General features: G+C 39.7%; 1 protein-coding gene across 1 annotated transcript in view; it reads right to left on the reverse strand.

Moving 5' to 3' along the window:
• Positions 1 to 923: 923 nt before the first annotated feature.
• HAPLN1 (hyaluronan and proteoglycan link protein 1) overlaps positions 924 to 18,824 on the reverse strand; it is a gene marked incomplete at its 3' end in the record, with an annotated part of 58,479 nt that continues 40,578 nt past the window's right edge. The window contains exons 3-5 of the mRNA XM_082784112.1: positions 18,182 to 18,556; positions 7,885 to 8,187; positions 924 to 1,213 (exon numbers count right to left, since the gene is read on the reverse strand). Coding sequence (XP_082640238.1) covers positions 924 to 1,213; positions 7,885 to 8,187; positions 18,182 to 18,556 — 968 coding nt within the window. The remainder of the gene's footprint in view (positions 1,214 to 7,884; positions 8,188 to 18,181; positions 18,557 to 18,824) is intronic.

The raw sequence follows: 18,824 nt of genomic DNA on the forward strand, positions 1-18,824 counted from the left end.
TATAATTTTTCTGTCCAGCAGTTCATTTATACAACTGCCCTGAGTAGATGCTATATACTGCTTAGCAAACAGCCTAAGAGTTTAAAAATAACTCAGTAAAGCTACTCAAAGGTAACACAATACTTCTCAGGCATCTTTAATTTAAGAAGAAAATAGGGTTTTCTCATTAATTAATTATTCACTCCATCAACGATTTATACATAATAAAAACACAATTGAAATGTTCAGAAATAATTGTGCTTGTTCTTATGCATTGGATCATAAGCCTATTTTTCAGAAAGACAGGGTTCAACTCTGAAACAAATCCTATTTTTGTGGACTCTTTTAGCTGCTTTTATTAAACTGCATGTCATTCCCATGTGAAAACAGTCTTTTCTAATCATCTGGCTTGCTGTGGTTATCATGTTGGCTTTTTTTCTTTTTTTTTTTTTTTCTTTTTTTTTTTTTGCAAAACCTTACTGACCCCCTATAAACAAAAACATTATCTTATTTCAAAACTCCAGATATAATCAATTTGCAGTATCTCAAACTGGTACAAATATGTAAAATTTGTGCTTTTAAAAGCTTCTGCTTTGAGTAGCCTTACATTCCATAATTGTGTCCTAGCATTGTCAAGCTCTATTGCATGCCCCATTCATGAAAATTATATTTTGTTGGGATGATGTAGCTTAAAGAATTTGGCTCTAAAAATTCCTTACCTAGAGCTTCTATTAAATTATATTAATTTAAAATATCTATGGAATGATACTTTTACAAAAATATTAAAACAAAAACAAAAACAAATTAATGAGTTGGGTTTATGAAAATGACTCTTTACAGTAAGAAAGGTTTATCACAGTTTTGGTAACTTGCATGAGTTCGTATCGAAAAGAAATCTTTCACATGTTCTTAATGAATTTAAATCTGGTGTGCTCTAGGTATTTTCAGTTGTACGCTCTGAAACAGTAGACACCATACAGCTTGTGCTTTTTATCGGGGAAGCCTACAAAGCGAACGGCGGCTTCATTAGGGCTGCAGCGTTTCCTTGGTCTGGAGATCGGGTAGCGGACGCTGCCGTCCGCCAGCCAGCCAGCGTCGCAGCGGTCATATCCCAGGAGCTTCCAGGCAGCAAATATCTGGCCAACTTTGGCGATCTGAGCGCCATCCTTCAAGCAGGCCTGGACAGCCTCATCATAGGTGAGTTTGGTCGGGTGTATTAGGTAGTAAAAACGACCTAGCAGGAGAAAGAAGAGGAAAGAGTCATAAGTCGCAGAATCAGGCCAAACAGTGGCTGATTTGGGACTCCGAAAGTTAGTTGTTACGCTGTGAAAAAGATTTTAAGTTTTTCTGTAGTGAATTGATAAATATTGGGAGTAGAAAAAAAAAAAAAAAAAAGAGCAGGCAGAGGAGGACAATCTAAACAAAAATACAGCATTATACATATTTCTACTAACATAGTATGGCACAGCATCTCCAGCCTTACTGGCATCCAGTGCTAACTGACCTGTTGTAATGCATTTTCCTCCTCTGGATGTAGAGGTATAAAAACAGGAAGAAAAAGGGTGAGGAAGAGAGATATTGGTAGATAAGCTGTTTTTCAGTGGTGGCCTTTGTTCTGTACCTAAGGTTAAGGTGCCAGATGCATTTACCAAGAAGGTGCCAAAGATAATCCAATAAAATGCCTGAGGCAGATCTCAGGCAAAGCAGACCTCATACAGCTGCATCTTAGCAGTAGGGAAGGGAAATTAGTGAAATGTCCAAAGCAATATAATTTTACATCATGCTCTCAACACGAGATTAAAACCCTTGCGAGTTTTCTTCTCAGCAGCATGACATAGCAAGATTTGGCCACAGATAGCACTTGGGTGAGGGTGGCTGCAGCTAACACATGCAGTTTTACCCTCTGACAAGGCAGTGACCTTGTTTCTGGTTAAGTACAAGCACGATGTAAAGTTTTTTGTTGTTGTTGTTTTTGTTTTTGTTTTCCCCTCTAAGAAAGACAAAACATAGCACAGCTTCTCAGAAGCAGAGTCCGAAGCTCTGGCAGATCAAAACCATGTCTGCCATAAGTCTTCATTAGCAGCATCACAAACATTCACAGCAGTTCTGCAACTCTGTTTCTCTTTAGGCATCAAAGGACATATCCTTGCCTTGCGATGGCATTGAACTGATAGTGCTAGTAAGAAAAATTTGACTCTGTCTCAAGCTAATGAAAACATATGCCAGCAAGTAACCCTCAAAGAGGAAGTCCCCTGTATTAATCCAAGAGCAGCAATAATACCAACATTAATTTCACTTATCAAGGCAATATAAATTCTTTGTTAGCATTTCACTCATTATACTTAGGTTTATTTATTAGATTTCAAAATAAATTCACAACATTTTCAATCTGACTGTTCTATAAAAGGGGGAATTTGGCTGAGAATCAAATCAGTTCATTCATGTGGGGCAAGTACACTCTCAGCTTTTTAGTTATGTACGTATTCTGGCGTAATATCCATTTTCTTCCTCATAAAAAAAAAACAAAAAAACAAACAGTTAAAAACACAGGTTGGATCCTGCACAGATTACTTTCCTGGTGAAGGAAAACCAATGAGAAAGAAGAAGAGTTACATCAGCTCTAGATCCCAGCAAAAAAAAAATGCTTAGTTTTTTTTTTTTTTCTTTTTTCAAGTGAAGAAATGTCAGGTCAGATGAAAATATAAAGATAATAGAATTAGCTTTGTGTGAAGGTTTGAAATTTTATACTGTGACAGGAATCATTAAAAAAAAAAAAAGCAATGACATTGTGGCTGTGGTGGAAAAGAACCTTCTAAACAATTTCACTGTTGTCAGAAGCAATATCTACAGTGTTTTCACAGAAAACTGTTGAGAGTAGATAATCCACACTTTTGTAAAATGCTTGGTTGACTCCAGCTCAGCAAGTTGACAGCATTTACAGGGTGTTGCTGAAGAAAAATGTTTATTAAGTGGAAACCTGTTCTTACTAGGTTATTAAGAGGTTTCCCCAAAGCAAATAGGATTTCAGACTTAAGGGAACAGGGATTTGGACTGATAGTATGTAAACTTCACCTAGCTTATTAGTTGCTCTTCAAACCATATGTCAGTGGAATGTAATTTCCTAGGGATTTGCAGTAAGGTCAGGCTTTTGACATATGACATCAATAATAAAAACTCCTATACTCTGCCCCTTCCCTAAATAGGAGAACTTTAATAGCAAGCCCCACAAGGGTGGAACATGCATCCAGAACATCTGATTAAATAAGACACAGTCAATAAACTCAGTGCAGATTTGCTGGTTTTTTGTTTTTTTTTTTTTTTTTTCCTGCCAATAGGTTAGAAGGCCTCCTAAATCGCAACTGCTCAATCTTAGTTTTCATTAATTCACATGGAAGGATGGGAGGTGAGAGGGGAGAGAGGGGCATTAACCCTCCGTCTCTCATTAATAGCTGGTAGTTAGGTCACTCCTACAGAGGATGCGTGTGCTTGGCTTGACTTCTCACTCCAAACCAAAGGGCAGGGGATTTATGCAAACCTAATCAAAATCCATTTATTACAGCCTTTTTAAGCTTTTGCATGTAATGGAACAGCTTAAAGAGGAAAACCTGAGCACTTGACCTAAATACCTACATCCTGTGACTGCAGGAGCCTGAGGGATGCACTGCCAGTGAAGATTCCTCCTAACCTCAGCTTTAAATGGGGCGTTTTGAGGTGAAGTGTTTTTTTTAATCAAAACTGGGTGTAGACAAAGTGGGACAGCACACTCAGAGGCACGGAAAGGCAGCACCACCCCACCTGCTGTATTCTGTGCCAAAGAGCTAAGACAGAGATGCCTGTGTGCTCAGGGAGGATGCCTTCATCCGCAGCTGGTCATCGAATACCTAAGGGTTGGGGCTGAGCCCTAAGGCTGATGCAGGGCATGGGATGCCCCGTGAAGTCAGCAGTCTGCACACAGGCTGAAAAGCTTATGAAGAAATGGGCTGAATTGTTTCGCTGTGCAAAGAGTAAATGCATGGTTTCAAATGGCAGCGAGGGGCATTCCCAGCAGGCAGCACAACATGTCGGCCATATCATCTGCTCCACAGACCTGTACAGCTCAGGACACCTCACAGCCACAGACACCGGCTGGGTTAGGCCATTGTTCTCCAGAGCTGAACATATTGAAAATAAATTCCTTAAAAAATAAGGTCACAGTAAGTATGCTTAAATACAGTGATCAACTCTGGTGACTGATTTTAAACCACTGCATTAAAGAGGTGGGAACAATTTTTGAAAATCCTCTTCAAGACCTCCCCCCTGACTCCAGTGCACCCACTTTTATGAAAGGGCACATAATTTCACTTTGCGTAGTTTTGTTCCCCTTTTTGGAGCAACAACTACGTGTTCCCAGAGATCCAGTACTCCGTTTATCTGGAACAGTCCGCATGCATTATTCAGAAAAGATCTTCTTCCACTTCCTCCCCTGCAAATGGTGGTGGGTAGTTTATCACATGCATTACTGAAGTAAACAGGTGGTTCACAGCTGCATTTTCAACATGATCCCTAAAATTAATTCTTTGTATTTTTAATTTTGTTAACATAAGAGATTTTTACCCAATTTTGCTAGAGCTGATAACAAATCAATTATGCATTGCAGTTCTGTGTGCAAAGTACATAACAAAATGCACGTTAATGAGCTGAAAGTGTGACAAGCCCTAGTTTTTTGTGGTTTGTTTTTTTTTTTTTTTTTTTTTTTTTTTGGAAAGTGTTTAATTATAAAGGAGCTGATAGATATGTCTATATTTAGCTTGCCTAACACTTTCCAGTGTCAGAGATTCCCATGTTTTTTCTTTGAGAGACTCACTGCTCCCATTGAGAAACCATTTGAAATTAGGTAAAGAATAACCCTCAGCTATATCATTACACATTCTTTGGCCTATGCTATTTTGGGTCTGTGGGACTTGAATTCCTGCTGCAATACTTGTACAGAAAAGGACCATCTTTCCTGCACAGCCATATGGTCTTATTCTTGAGCTCTGAATAGTAAACATATAGACAGAATTATGATAATGTTACTCTTTGTATAGTTCTCTCTCTCTATATATTGTTACATATTCCTATAAAATGGTAAATTGCTGGTACTACAGTTTTTAAAAAGCAGATGATCCATTTTGGGGTGTTTGACTTTACCTTCACAGTCACAAAAGACAAAAAAAAAATCTGCTATGAATCACCTGAATGACACAGTTACACAGGCAGAACAAAATGCTCAAGTATTGCACTTAAATTAGTCTGAGAAAAGACACTGTAGAGGGTAATTTTCATAAAGTACTAAGATTATTTTATACTGCATTGCAGAAGAACTCTGCTGAAACAATTTCGCTGTGCAGTTAACAGGAATGAGTGCAGAATTCATTTCTAACAGCATCAAAACAAATTTTTGTCATTATTTCTTGGTGTACTCAGTTTACCACAGAGGGACTCCAGTAGATTCAGAGTGAAAACATTGAATCTGGACAGGAGCTCACTGCATTGAAGACTATATTTTCATTTTTCACCCTAATGACTGAATGTAATTTTGTCATCATGTACCTTTCTTCTCCACATAAAACCCAAGCCTCTACTATTTAAAATTGAGGCTTTCTTGCTTTTTTTTTTTTTTTTTTTGCTTTTTTTTTTTAATCTCCCTTGTGATCATAACATATTTTTGAGATTTCTTTCTCTAAAAAGAACCCAATGTAAACCTCACACACCCTCATTATTCACAGCAGCAGCTCATACAACTGACACTCTTTGAGATTTTTTTAATATATATTTTTTTAAGCTAGCCTTACATGCCTGTGATCCTGGGGCCCCTGGCGTTTTTCCAGCTCCCTCACATAGAGCTGAAGGCTTCTCTGTTTCACACTGTCAGGAGACTCCAGCAGTCACTGCCACTGTTGGAAATGCATGGTGTCCTAACCACTTCTCATTTTCCTTGACTGTTCCCAAGCCGAGAGGATCAATATTGCGTGTTGCAGAAATAGCTCAGTGCCCATAGCCACTATCTTTGGCAATTGCATCCTGGTGGCAAGTAGGGTTATTGAAAGGTTTTTCCCTTTACAGTGAGAACACTAATGACATTGTTAAGCACATATAAGTTATCTGAATTTGTTAAGCACAGTTATTTGAATTGCTGAGCTGCCAGTAGGAAGCTGGCATTCTGGGAGGGTTGCTGGGATTATTGTGGATGTTAAGGTGTGCGTGGGACATGAACAGTGGAGAAAATAGAAGGGACACAGGAGGTTTTCTGCTGGTAGCCTGAGGGACTCATATGATGCTGAGCTACAGGGAGATGGGGAAATTGGTGCTCAGCACGTTACATCATCCTGTTGCTGTGTGGCATTCTGTCTTGCAGGGCAGTTTAACCAACTCCCCAAGCATGAGATTCATTTTAATGGAACTTTGATTTTTTTGATCTCTTTGCCACCTGTTTACCTTGTCCTCACCTTATCTCATTCCGCTTCTCTCCTTCTCTATCTTGCTGTATTACTGTACAGACAATATTTGTCTATAAACATCTTTTTTTTTTTTTTTTTTTTTTTTTCAGAAAGGATTTTTATCTTCCCATAAGAGATGCTGTTAAACTACTAGTATGGAAAAGGGTTGTTATTAGTGACCAGCGATCATAAATGTTTGCCCTGCAAGTGCTTTAAATGGTGTAGCTATCAAATTCATTTTTCCCCTAGTTCACTTTATTACTTAGTGCTATTTCATTACTATAGATTTAAATCTGCATACAATGAGCGCATACAAGATTTCACTTTGAATCAGTGGAGCCAGAAAAAATATGAGCCAGCATTTCACAGAATGATGTAGCATGATAAAAATCAGATAAACATTTGTTTCAGAGTACATCCAGTCTCATTTTTGATATTGTTGGTTTCAGGATTTGTTGCTTTGTAGTTTTTGTTGTTGTTTTTGTTTTTTTTTTTTTCTTTTTTCTGAGAGGGTGGGACAGAACATATCCTCTAATAGCAAATCTTATGTTTATTTTTTTGTGTGCTGTAGAGCACAAATGCTTCAGTGTGAATAATCAATCTGAGCAAACACAAAAAAGGTGATGCTCCTTGCTCTGGTGGGGCTGCATGCCAAGCAGGAATTACCCATGAGCACGATGTTATAGAAGATTGGAGACTCCTTTTGCACTGCTCACTTGCAGTGCTCCTCTCATTCACAGCCACGCTTTATAAATCCTTTTCAGGCACTAGATTAAATGATAGCAGGCTGAGATCAGCTCATTTCACACCTACAGTATGATCTACTGACAGCTGAAATCTTGCAGTCACTAAAATAAGGTTTAGAGCAAACCAAGCTCAGAGCTAGAGTGAACATATTTTGGTTTTGACAGTGTACTAAGATTAGAAATCTAAATTATTGGGCACAAGAGCCAGGAATAGCTTTGCTGATAAGGAAGTATTAGTCATGTTAGAGTTGGTGTATGAGCTGGAGCTGCTTGAGACAACACCAGAGATGACGTGGCAATCAGAACTTTGTTTTGGTGACATTTAAGTTGTAAAACATCATAGTTATAATTGAATTCAGTGGGGAAGTGCAATTAAAGGAATTACTGATTTCTTCATCACTTCAGCTGAAAGGACCTGGGCAAATAGCACTAAAAAGGTATTGAATTAACACTAATGGGGTGAAAGTGGAGATATTAGAAACAAGTGCCAGTACAACTCCAAGTTTTAAAAATGATCTGTGTGAACATGTGGCAAAGACAACATTACTCTGGGCATGTCTTAGTAAATTCAACAGCAACATTTCCCAATGCTGACGCAAACTTTGGCCAGCCAAGTGTTATCTGCTGCCCTTTGCTGTTGTCGGCATCACTTTCTTTTCTGAAACGGCCTCTTGTGAGGTAGAAGTGAGCCCAGCTCTTACCATTGAAGTTTGAAGTGAAGCAGAACACATCATAGCGGCTCTTATCCTTGTCCCAGAAGCCGTAATTCCTGACGCCGGGCACCGTGTTCTTCCCCCCACAGGGCTCCCTGGGCTTGGTGATGGGGTACTGCACGGAGCCATCGCTGAGCCAGCCTGCGTTGCACCAGTCCAGCCCAGACCTCCAGGCCTCGTAGAGCTGATCGAAGGAGGCGATGATGGAGTCCTGGTCCAGGCAGGCTTGCTGAGCCTCGTGGAAGTTCAGGTTGTAACGACCCAGCCGCGGAGAGTAGGGGAATACAACACCTGAAATGGCAGAGAGGGGGCTAGCTGAGTATCTTCAACACCAAAAGAGCACAAGAAGGAGAAGCAGCATTTCCAGTCATCAGAAAGAGAAATAAAGGTTAACCCAATAATGTGTTTGACAGATAAGTTGCTGTTTTTCTGGGGAAAAATGCTCTGCCAGCACATCAGCTGCGTGGTCTGGAGAGGGTTTGCAGCCACCTTCTCACCTAGCTCCTCTCCAGGTAACGCAGCGGGGAGCCCCCCAGGGCTGCATGTGTGCCCCACCAGCAGCTCTGCTTTCCCTGCTCTGGTCTCACCCTCATGCATGCAAGGAGTGCTTAAAGATGAGAAGAGCTGGAAGAAATTTTGCAACTAAATGCTTCTCATCAGAAAAGTCAAGTTTATTGGCTGCAAGATCAAATTCTCTTTCAAAATATTAAAAAACAAACAAACAAACAAACAAACAAACAAAACAGCTTAGTTCTATTTCTTCTTCTTTTTCTTTCTTTTTTTTTTTTTTTTTTTCTGGGTAGGATTTGGCGATTTTATTGCAATTACATAAAAAGAAGACGTAGCATAGAGACACACGAACTATTTCTTCTTGCATGTGAACATTAAAATAAAAAGTTCTGATTGACATAAGAGTGCTGTGCTCTTTTCCTGGACTCTTACCAAGATTTCCTGAGAGTTCAAGACTGCTGGATTTTTGTTTGTTTGTTTTTATTCTATTTCACAATGTCCCAGGAACAGGAAGGCATTTCATGCCCAGCTTAAAAAGAACATTTCAAGGCTAGTCTGGTAGGAGATATAATATCAGGGTCCTGAGATATTAAAATACGAAATCTACAGGGAAATAAAATCCATGAAATCGTGTGTGGTTCTGGGGAGTCCTTCCTGATACTCTTCAGCTGCTTTTTGGCATTTCCTCACCACTCAAGGAGGCAGAGCTCCTCACTGAGGGCATCAGGGAGCACGGTCCCTTCAGCAGATGACGTTTCCTCATTTAGGTGAGGAAACCATTTAGCCAAGCAGCACTCAGCGTGCAGCAATGCCAGACCTGATAAGCAGCACAGACCTGTCAGTGCCTCCATCCCCCCCTGAGGAGTACCACACACCATCCTGCTGCTTATCAGTGATGAGCAGCTGCATGCAGGCAGGACACAGAGACCTGGGGACAGAGAACATCCACGTGGAGGTGGCGGATGTAGGGACAGCTACAAAGCAGTTTCAGCAGCAACATTCAATCAAGGTTATTGAACTTATCTCATAGACTTTCCCACATGATATTTATATATGTATATCTGCATTTAAAAGTTACTTCTCAAAGTAAAAAGGATGTTTCTGAAAATGCTGAAGAACCACCTCCCCATGTCGCTCTGATAAAAGACTGTACAAAGAAGAGAGAGATGTGAAACAAAAGTTTGGTCAGACCACCCTAACTTTGGCAGGGTTTAGAAACTTAACTCAGATCTAAATTTTATAGTTGGCTTCAGCCCAATCTTCATAATAAGCTGAAATAAAATGGCACCAGAAAAGATCCAGCTCAGAATGTTTATTCTCAAACATCCCTGCACAACGGAGTGCTGTGGGATGCAGAGGGGCTGAAGACAAGATAACACATTAGGGGATGAGCCAAAAACTTTAAACTCTGGTACAGACATCCATCTCTCTTTTTATTTTCTTCCCTCGGATGAATTCTCCCCGTAACAAGTTTCTCGTCTCCAGGGCAATGTAGCATAGGATACTAGGATACTGAAATTACATTACAGCCATGCAAGACTGTCAGCATGCAATGAAGTCATTCTTCTTCTCAAGCACTCAGCCCACCTTGGTGTCTATTCCACTGGTATCTTATTGTCTCCTTTCTTTCCCTCCTCTCCCTCACTCATCTATCATCCAAACAGTGTTATTTTTGTTAAATAAAATCTTTGTTATTACTAAACCCCAGTGACTCAATCCAAGAAAATAAAGCATGCAAATGTAAACTTGCCAGGGTAATAATAAACAAGATTTTGTTCTCCTCCAGCAATTAACTGGAGAGTCTGCTGACTTTCTTTCCTTTGTAAATCTTTTCTTAAGGTACTTTTCAGTTATTAGTTGTCCTGAACTATAAAGCATTAATGAATTGTAATGCTTCATGTGCTGCTAACTATAACTTCATAAACAAGAAGCTGTAGCTGTGGCATGATTTCTCAAACTTTGTTTTTCCTTCCTCCCTCCTGCCCCTTTAAAAAATAAAAATATATTAATTCTCCCTTGGTGTTAATGGATAGAAATAAAAACGACTATAGTAAAAATATAGCAAGCATCAGAGGAGTCCAAGCTTTATTGCTTTATCAGAAATCCAATACTTATTGTTTTTCCAGAACTATACTTCCCCAGACAACTGACTCCTCGTCCAGTACATATGCTTGATCTGCACTTCCACGTAAAAAGAACCCTACCAGAGGTGGATGCTAGAAACTGAACTGCTAAACTTATATACCTTCCAATTTGTTGGAAACTGTTCAAACAGATTGGGTTCCTTAAGATTTCTAATATCTGCTTTTTTGACGGTTAAATATGTTAATTTGTTACAAATGTACTTGAGCTTGACAGTTTAAGACATAATGTCTTAATAATGTAAATAGGCACAAAACTGTAATATTAGCTTTGGGCTATATTTGGGTAGACTGCATAGAAGCTGATTTTTGTTTGGGTTCATCCGCAGTACAAGCCTGCAACTGATTAGCATTAATTTCATCCTGCAGATGGGGGTGGCCATTGGTGATGTTGTACAGCTCCATTGACTCGATATACATTTTGTATAGCTTTGCATTATTTTGAATTGTTGCTAATATTGTTTTATCTTCTTCATTTCCCTATGAAACTAACACTAAATTAATAGCTAGATCTTACTATTCATCTTCCTTTTGGTACAATTTAGCAGTTCTGAACTTTAGTTCATTGCACAGCGTCTTCTTTGGTCTTGGATCTTATAAACCATCAAAAGATAATCCATCCCATCTGTTCTTGAGTGGACAAAAGCTGTCTGGAGGCTCGTTTCTGTTCCCAAACTACAGACTGACTCAAAAACCCTGACTCCAACCCTGCGTTTTGCCACCAAACAGAACACCCACTTCCAAATATTAACAAATTCGGCTCAGGAAACAGAGGGAGAGGAAAACTTCCAGCCTCAAATGGCTGGAAATTAGCACTTATTGTTGGCCACATGAAAGCTCCAGATAATCTTCCACAGAGGAAGAATGGTTTTGTTCTTCCAAACACTTTACATAACTGTAGCCTGTTATGTATGGCTCGCTCTCGGCTTGCTATGAACAACAGCTGCTGATCTCCCCATGTTTTCTGTAGGCACATCCTGCTGGCAGTCTTCACATGGTATCTGTATGCAGTCAGGCACTTCCAGCCATCTACCAGAAAATGTGTCTGTGCAGGGAGCCTCTTTAAAACCCAGAGAGCTGTGGTTCCCTCACCCAGTTAGCTTGTGGGAAGACGGAGCTGAAACCCATCACTCAACCTTGGTGATTCAGCTCCTCACCCCAAGGAAGCTGTTGAGATACTTGTGGAGCCTGAATGAGGAACATCAACTTTGAGCGTGGACTTGACCATGTGGCTCCTCTCCCAGACTTGCACTTCTCTGAAATAGGATCTACACCCACGGTGGGACAACCCCTGCTAGAGGATGAACCTGAGACACATGGATTCAGTGCAGAGCAAACCTGTCACTGAGCAGCAAGGATCTGACCCAGCTTGCTGTATGTACCTGTGGCAATGCAATCACAGTCCCCAGAACAACTTTTGTAATGGAAATTAGGACTTGTTCCAAATCAGAAGGTAAGACGTGGAGGTTTAACATATCCTCCCCATACACGAGCCCATGTTTCCGTAATGCCTTACATTCAATTCAGGTGTTCAACTCTGCTACTGTGCTTCTCATTATAGTTTATGAAAGGGAAACCAGGAGAAGGGAGAGAGAGGGACAAGAGAAACTGTCCTGCAAAGCAAAGTCAAAAGTGCTTTTGTGCACAGGTGTTGACAGCTTCCTTCTCCCTGATTGAGGAAATATTTTTTTTTCTCCATTTGTTTCAGAGGGAGAATTTATAAGAGGTCTATGAGAATCAAATGGTTGCTTAACGAAAATGAGAGGAAGATAATCAGAGAAGCAGAGCTCGTCCTGCTCACATAAGGAATAGAAAAAAAAGCATGACATTTGTGTGTCATTTGCAAGCTATTTCAGACTCCTATATGCAGATAATTCCTAAAACTCAATACAAATGCTTTGTAGTTGCCCAGTCACTACAGGGACATTCACAGTGCAAGGAGCTGTAATGGTTATCCAAGGCGAGATGAGGAAATAAGCCTAGAAAGCACAACTCCTGTAACAATTTATGGGTGTCTATTAAGCTTGTACCATACGCAATTAGCAGTTTTAAGAGTATTTACAGATAGAACAAAATCTCTGTTAACGCATGTGGAGAAAAAAAAAAAAAAAAAGTCTTTTTAAAGCCAGAGTAAAGAAATGGGCTTCCTTGAGTTCTAGCCTAAACAGAAAAGTAAGTTTTCATGTAGCCAGTGTAAACACCTGGTACAGTAGGGTTTGCTATATGCCATACTGTAGGGTACAGTTTTACTTTGGCAGGTTCATGCACTCGAAGACAAAATTTTCCATGTTGGATTTCTAAAATTCGGTGAAAAGTGGTAAGTCTCTCACTTTCCTTCAGAATCCATCTCCACTCCTCTACCTGTTGGGTGTCTTGACTATTCAGCACAGGCTCCGTGGTGGGCCACCAGCTGTGAAGAGGTAGCAGCCTCCCCATGAAACTGGGGCCACTTGAGGCAGTGTCCATCCATCCCACGGCACCCCTGCACCAAGCCATCAGCAGGGTCACTTGCTTCTGACCAATGCAGGCACACCAACTAGACTTGCCTGGCCTGGGGCAGATTATTTCCTTTTATTTTCTACAGCCTTTATCAAAATTTGAAGACTGTTGTCCTTTGCTCTCCTTAGGACTATCCTAATTCTTTTAGCATTCTCCTTTCAGGTCTTCATTTCCAGATAATTATTTGTTGCTCTATTTAGATCTTTTACTTCACTGCATCCTTGAAGTGCCATTTCTCACAGTAGTAGCAGTACATGTGTGTCTGCAAAGACCTGTTGTCCTGACACAGAAGGAATTACATGGTCTGACACAATTTATTCTTGCTGAACTGTTGTCTTTTACAACAAATGTTGTTGTCTTCTAAGCACTTACAAATGGTGTGCCTTATATCATCAGTTTTACTATAGACAGAACAACACATTGTTATGCAAAGAATGTTTTAAATAGTTTTTGGTGTATGAATGTAACAGCAACATGCAAAAGAAACAAAACAAATTAGGATAAATCTGATTAGAAACTAGGGCTAGATTAGAAATGATTTCTGTAATAATTTGGAAGAATTTTTTTTATATGCAACTCATGAAATTTTTTGAACTATTTTTGAGCTATAAAGTCTGTTTTGGGGGGAGATGCTGCTTTTTCCCACCCCATCTTGGGCATAAAGGCTAACATACCTCCAAGCAAGATAACAAAACCTGCTAGTTTGGGGTTTATGTGGAGCCACCGAAGGTGTTAATTTCTATCAAGAAGCACGGTCTACAGAGATTTTTAACAGCTTTATCTAGATCTGCATATTTCTGGTACTGTTGAATGTATCAAGTAATTATTTTATTGCCTGCACTGCAAGGCTACTGTGCTCAGTTATCATCTATCCCTGAAAACAGGACCTACAAAAAAAAATCCTAACAAATTAAAAACCTGCCTTGGGCAGCTTAGCATTGCTCCACTTTCTCTGCCACCTGGCCCATGAATCTCAGTGCCATGAAGGAATAGTACACTCAATCTGTGCCTGAGCAATATTAGTCAGGGTGCTGCTGGAGCTTTCACCTGCCCAGGAAACCAAAGGACACAAACCTGGCATAGAGAGATTCACTACAGTGCCTCATGCTCATAAGAAGAAAAACAATAAAGCACTGACATAAAGAAAATTTAGTGCAGAACAGAAAAACAACAACATAAAGGAAATTTACTATAAGCTGAGAATTCATTCTTTGCTTATGACTTGGGCAACAACATCTACCTTCCATAGGAGGCCTTTTAATTTGTTGAGCTTTCAGTACTCTCAGAATATTTGAAAAAGAATACAAAGTTCACGATCCTTATTTATGCACAGGAGCATGGCATGTTCAGTTCATTGAGAAAATGCCTTTGGTGACAAGGTTAACATAAAACAAAATCCCACTCTCTTCAGTTCCTGCCACTTCTTCCATCCACTGTGCCCAGTGCAACACTCCTGCCCTTAGACCCTGCATCTAAGTCCACGAACAGGATGGTAATGATAACAAGGTTGTTTTTAAAAGTGCTTTAAAAAAAAAAGGAAGGAAGGAAGGAAGGAAGGAAGGAAGGAAGGAAGGAAGGAAGGAAGGAAGGAAGGAAGGAAGGAAGGAAGGAAGGAAGGAAGGAAGGAAGGAAGGAAGGAAGGAAGGAAGGAAGGGAGGGAGGGAGGGAGGGAGGGAGGAAGGAAGGAAAAGAATGAAAGATATTATGAAAGATTTTCATAATAACAAAGAAAATATGCAAAAAAAAAGTTGTGCAAGGTATGTAACAAATATAGATGGAGTCTAATTTCAATTTATTTTTTTTTCTGTTTTTGTATGTTTGTTTGTTTGTTTTTCCAAAGCTAAAAATAACCAGTTATTATGGATAGCTTATGTAACAACAATCATAGGAGGCCTGTAAGTCTAATAAGAATAAAGTTCTACCACATTCAGAGAAGATAAAAGGTCCATTGAGGTAGAGGTCAACTATTTTCATATAGATAAATTTACATGCTTTCACCTAGCCAAATTGATGCTGTTTGTACAGCAAACTCACACTGGAGTGATCAGCTGTTTTATGCTGCTAGCGGGCATTCCTGGATATAAATGGTTTTGTCTTGCTGCCAACTAACATCCTGAGGGCCACCATCTCGGGACATAAGACTAGTGATGCAGATCCTTCTTACTGTGAGATTAACCTTATTGCTTATAACAGATGAAGGATGCTAGTATGGACTAATAGATTTTCATTTTTGTCCAAGGACTAAAGTAAATTTTATCTAATAAATTTGATTTGATTTTTTTTTTAACTTATTCTGGTCAGCAGTGCCCAAATGCATGAAACAGCAATAAAAGCCAACACTGCATAAACCTACAGATGAGATGAAAGAGTGCAGTGGCACACAAAGAGAGGGATACGCTCCATCCATTATGTACATCCATTATGCCCATTGTAAATATATACTTGTAAATGAAGTATACTTTAATCATTATGATTTTAGAATGGAACTTCAACACAACTTGGATTTATTTATCCTAATCATTACTAAGTTGTTCTATTCCAATCTGACACACTCACACTCTTATCTCACCTCTTGAAAGGCTAACTTTTACCATAAGGTTTCCTAAATTAGTATTTTCTGTCTGATTAGGAAATGACACTCTACAATATCAGATATGAACAACTTGACACCCATATCTGACAAAAGTCTTTAAAACAAGACATTGTTCTGTACAGTAGCCAGACACTCATCAAAATGTGTGAACTTTCCTTAGAGCAGAGATTGGAACATACTTGGCTGAAGACAAATGACACCTCTTTGCCCTTCCTATCCAATGAATTTCCTTATTTTGGGTTTGAGGCAAGAGGAAACAGGAAGGAGTGGTGGTACTGGAGAAGATGGGCTGGAGCTGGCATACTTCAAAGGCAGATGAAGTAGGCTGGAAGATGTGTATTGGGAGGTAGAACCTAGATCTTGTATCCAATAACCTGATGCTCTATCACTAAATGAACATGGTAAAAAAGACAGAAAATCTACTTTTTGCCATTGTGTTCAAGAGATACCATTTCTCCAGTGCTTACTGCTGAATAACTTTTTTTGTCCTCAAAAAAAGAGATGTAGTAACTCTTGGGGATGTCAGGGCTGCGATGTCTCACTCTGTTAATGTGCTTTTCAGGACCTGTGTAGTGATGGGACAAGGAGTAATGGCTTCAAACCTAAAGAGGATAGATTTAGATTAGCAATAAAGAAGAAATTCTTTGCTTTGAGGGTGGTGAGGCCCAGGCCCAGGCTGCCTAGAGAAGCTGTGGATGCCCCATCCCTGGCAGTGCCCAAGGCCAGGCTGGATGGGGCTTTGGGCAACCTGATCTAGTGGGAGGTGTCCCTGCCCATGGCAGGGGGTTGGAACTAGATGATCTTTCATGTCCCTTCCTACCCAAACCATCCTACTGTTCTACGATTCTATGTAGATATCCACCTGAGCAATCTCATACTGCTCATTAGCCCATTTGTGGATTCAGCACTTAGCTCTGGGCAGCATCAAAAACTACGTAACTGTTACTTCAAAGGTACGATGCTACGTGGCACCAGAACAGGTACTGAATGTGTGGTACAATGAATATTTTAAAGATTTTACACTGGCTCTGACTGTATTACATTGGCAAACGATATCAATATGCCATAAAATGCTGGGAAGTCTTAGTATATGACTGGGAACAAGATGCACAGTAATTTATCTGCAAAAGCTTGAAGGCTGATGGAGGTATGTACTTAGGATGTGAGGAGCCTGCCAGAAGAATGTTATTGCCTAATGCCATGAATGAAGTAAAATGCTTTTTCCTTCTACTCATTTCTGTCTTCACTCAAAACTGAGTATTAGGTAACTTAACCTGTGTACATGACCAATTTTCTTTATCTCCTAAATTTGTAAAGAATAGTGTATGTTCTTATTAAGAACCAACTATGTGGGGTGAAAAACAATCTAAAAGGAATATTGTGCTGGCATGAAAACTGTGCAGGTCCAGGGCCTTTCTGTACCCAGAAATGGAAGATATTAGCAGCCTCCAACCAGGAAAGAAAAAAACGAATGAAAAGAAGTAAGCTCAGCCCATGATACCTATTTGGTTGCAACCAACAGTGAACCAGTCTTATTGAGAAGATTGTGTAAGCAACCATCAAACCGTCATAATGTGCAACAGCCTGCAGTGAAAGATTCACATACCTCACCAATTTAATAGGTCTTGCTTTGGATATATTTTTTTTTTTCCTCACCCCCCCTCCCATTTTTTTTCCCCCTAACTACTATATAATGCCTGATACACACATGCTGGAAAGTATAAGGGTAATGGGGACAGGGAGACATCTTCGAGCAACTCATGGTTTATTGCTGAGAACTATACAGTGCATTGGGGAAAAAGGCCAAATGCTGATTTAGCTTCATTGAATCCTGTAAAATTTATCTGAATTTCATAAGAGTAAATGAAAGATGATTTTTTTTTTTTGTCCTGTTTCAATCCATTCCACCATTTTTTCTAATGGTTTGTACTGTATTGTTTACAAGAATATTGCTGAGGGAAGTGGCTACTACAGTCTACGTATAAGAGTTGTCTTAGCAGGATATATAGAGATGTATTTCATACAATTATAAAGCTGGAAAAAAGACAAAAGCATTGTCTCTGTAAAATTATTTTAATATTTTCCCTGTTGTAAGAAGATTTTTATCTGCTTGCTAATATAAAATGTCCCAAAGTTCTGTAAAATGGCTTTTAGGGGAATACTTAATATAATTTTGCCCAAGTCAACTGCAAAAACACGTAGCAATTTCTGTAAAACTACAGGACCAAATTAAAAACATACGGAGTCCTTCATACTGTGTTTGGTCAGGGGTTGATTTTTTTTTCTCTTGGCTCCCCTTGCACTAGGCTCACTGGGAGCTGAATATGCTATGGGCTAGTATAAGTTATAAAAGTTCTAATGTTCTTCTAATTTATGATAGCTGCTAAAGGCTGTCAGGCCCAGGTCCCCAGAGCACAATGAATCCCACTTCTCAGCTTGCTGCTATCGCTGATAGCACAATACCAGCAGTATGAGGAGGAAAAGCAGGTATTCCTGAACACCACACAAATCTCAATTTAGGTATAATTCAGACATTACTTACCTTCCAAACTCAGAGCTACCACTGCCGTGTCATCCTCTAATCCTTCAATCACCTCGCACTTATATCTTCCATAATCCTCCAGCATTATATTTGTGATTATGAGGGAGGCATCATTTTCACTGCTTTCTCTCAGAAACACTCTGCCCTGGTACTTTCCGTAGCTCTTTCTGTGGTGTCCCATCGCAACAAAGACGTCCACTTCTTTGAGGTAATCTGAGGTGAGTTTGGTCCACTTGACACGGATTTTGTGGGTTCCTGAGCCAGCTATTGATGTGTGTTCGTGGTAAAATTTACATGGCAGTGTGACATTGCCACCCCGCTGCGAGAAGATTTTGGCTTGTTCTGCTACCACAAGTAGACGGGGTCCATTTTCTTCTAGGATTCAAGCAGAAAAATAGAAAGGAGAATGAGTCTGCATTCCACCTTGTGCAGAACGGACATGACCATTAGCTGTAAGTCCACAGGATCATTTCCCTGCAATCATTTTGTACCTGTACAGCAGTAAGGCATGCAGACTAGTTGTATACAATTATTTACATAGTCACACATATACAAGCTAGTAACAGGCATTGAGGTGAGATTCAATAGCAAGCTACAGCTTTACTTCCCACGCTATGTATGTGGAGAAGTGCAATATGTGTGC

Source organism: Aythya marila (assembly GCF_965140915.1).
Source record: "Aythya marila genome assembly, chromosome: Z".
NCBI classification, from domain to species: domain Eukaryota; kingdom Metazoa; phylum Chordata; class Aves; order Anseriformes; family Anatidae; genus Aythya; species Aythya marila.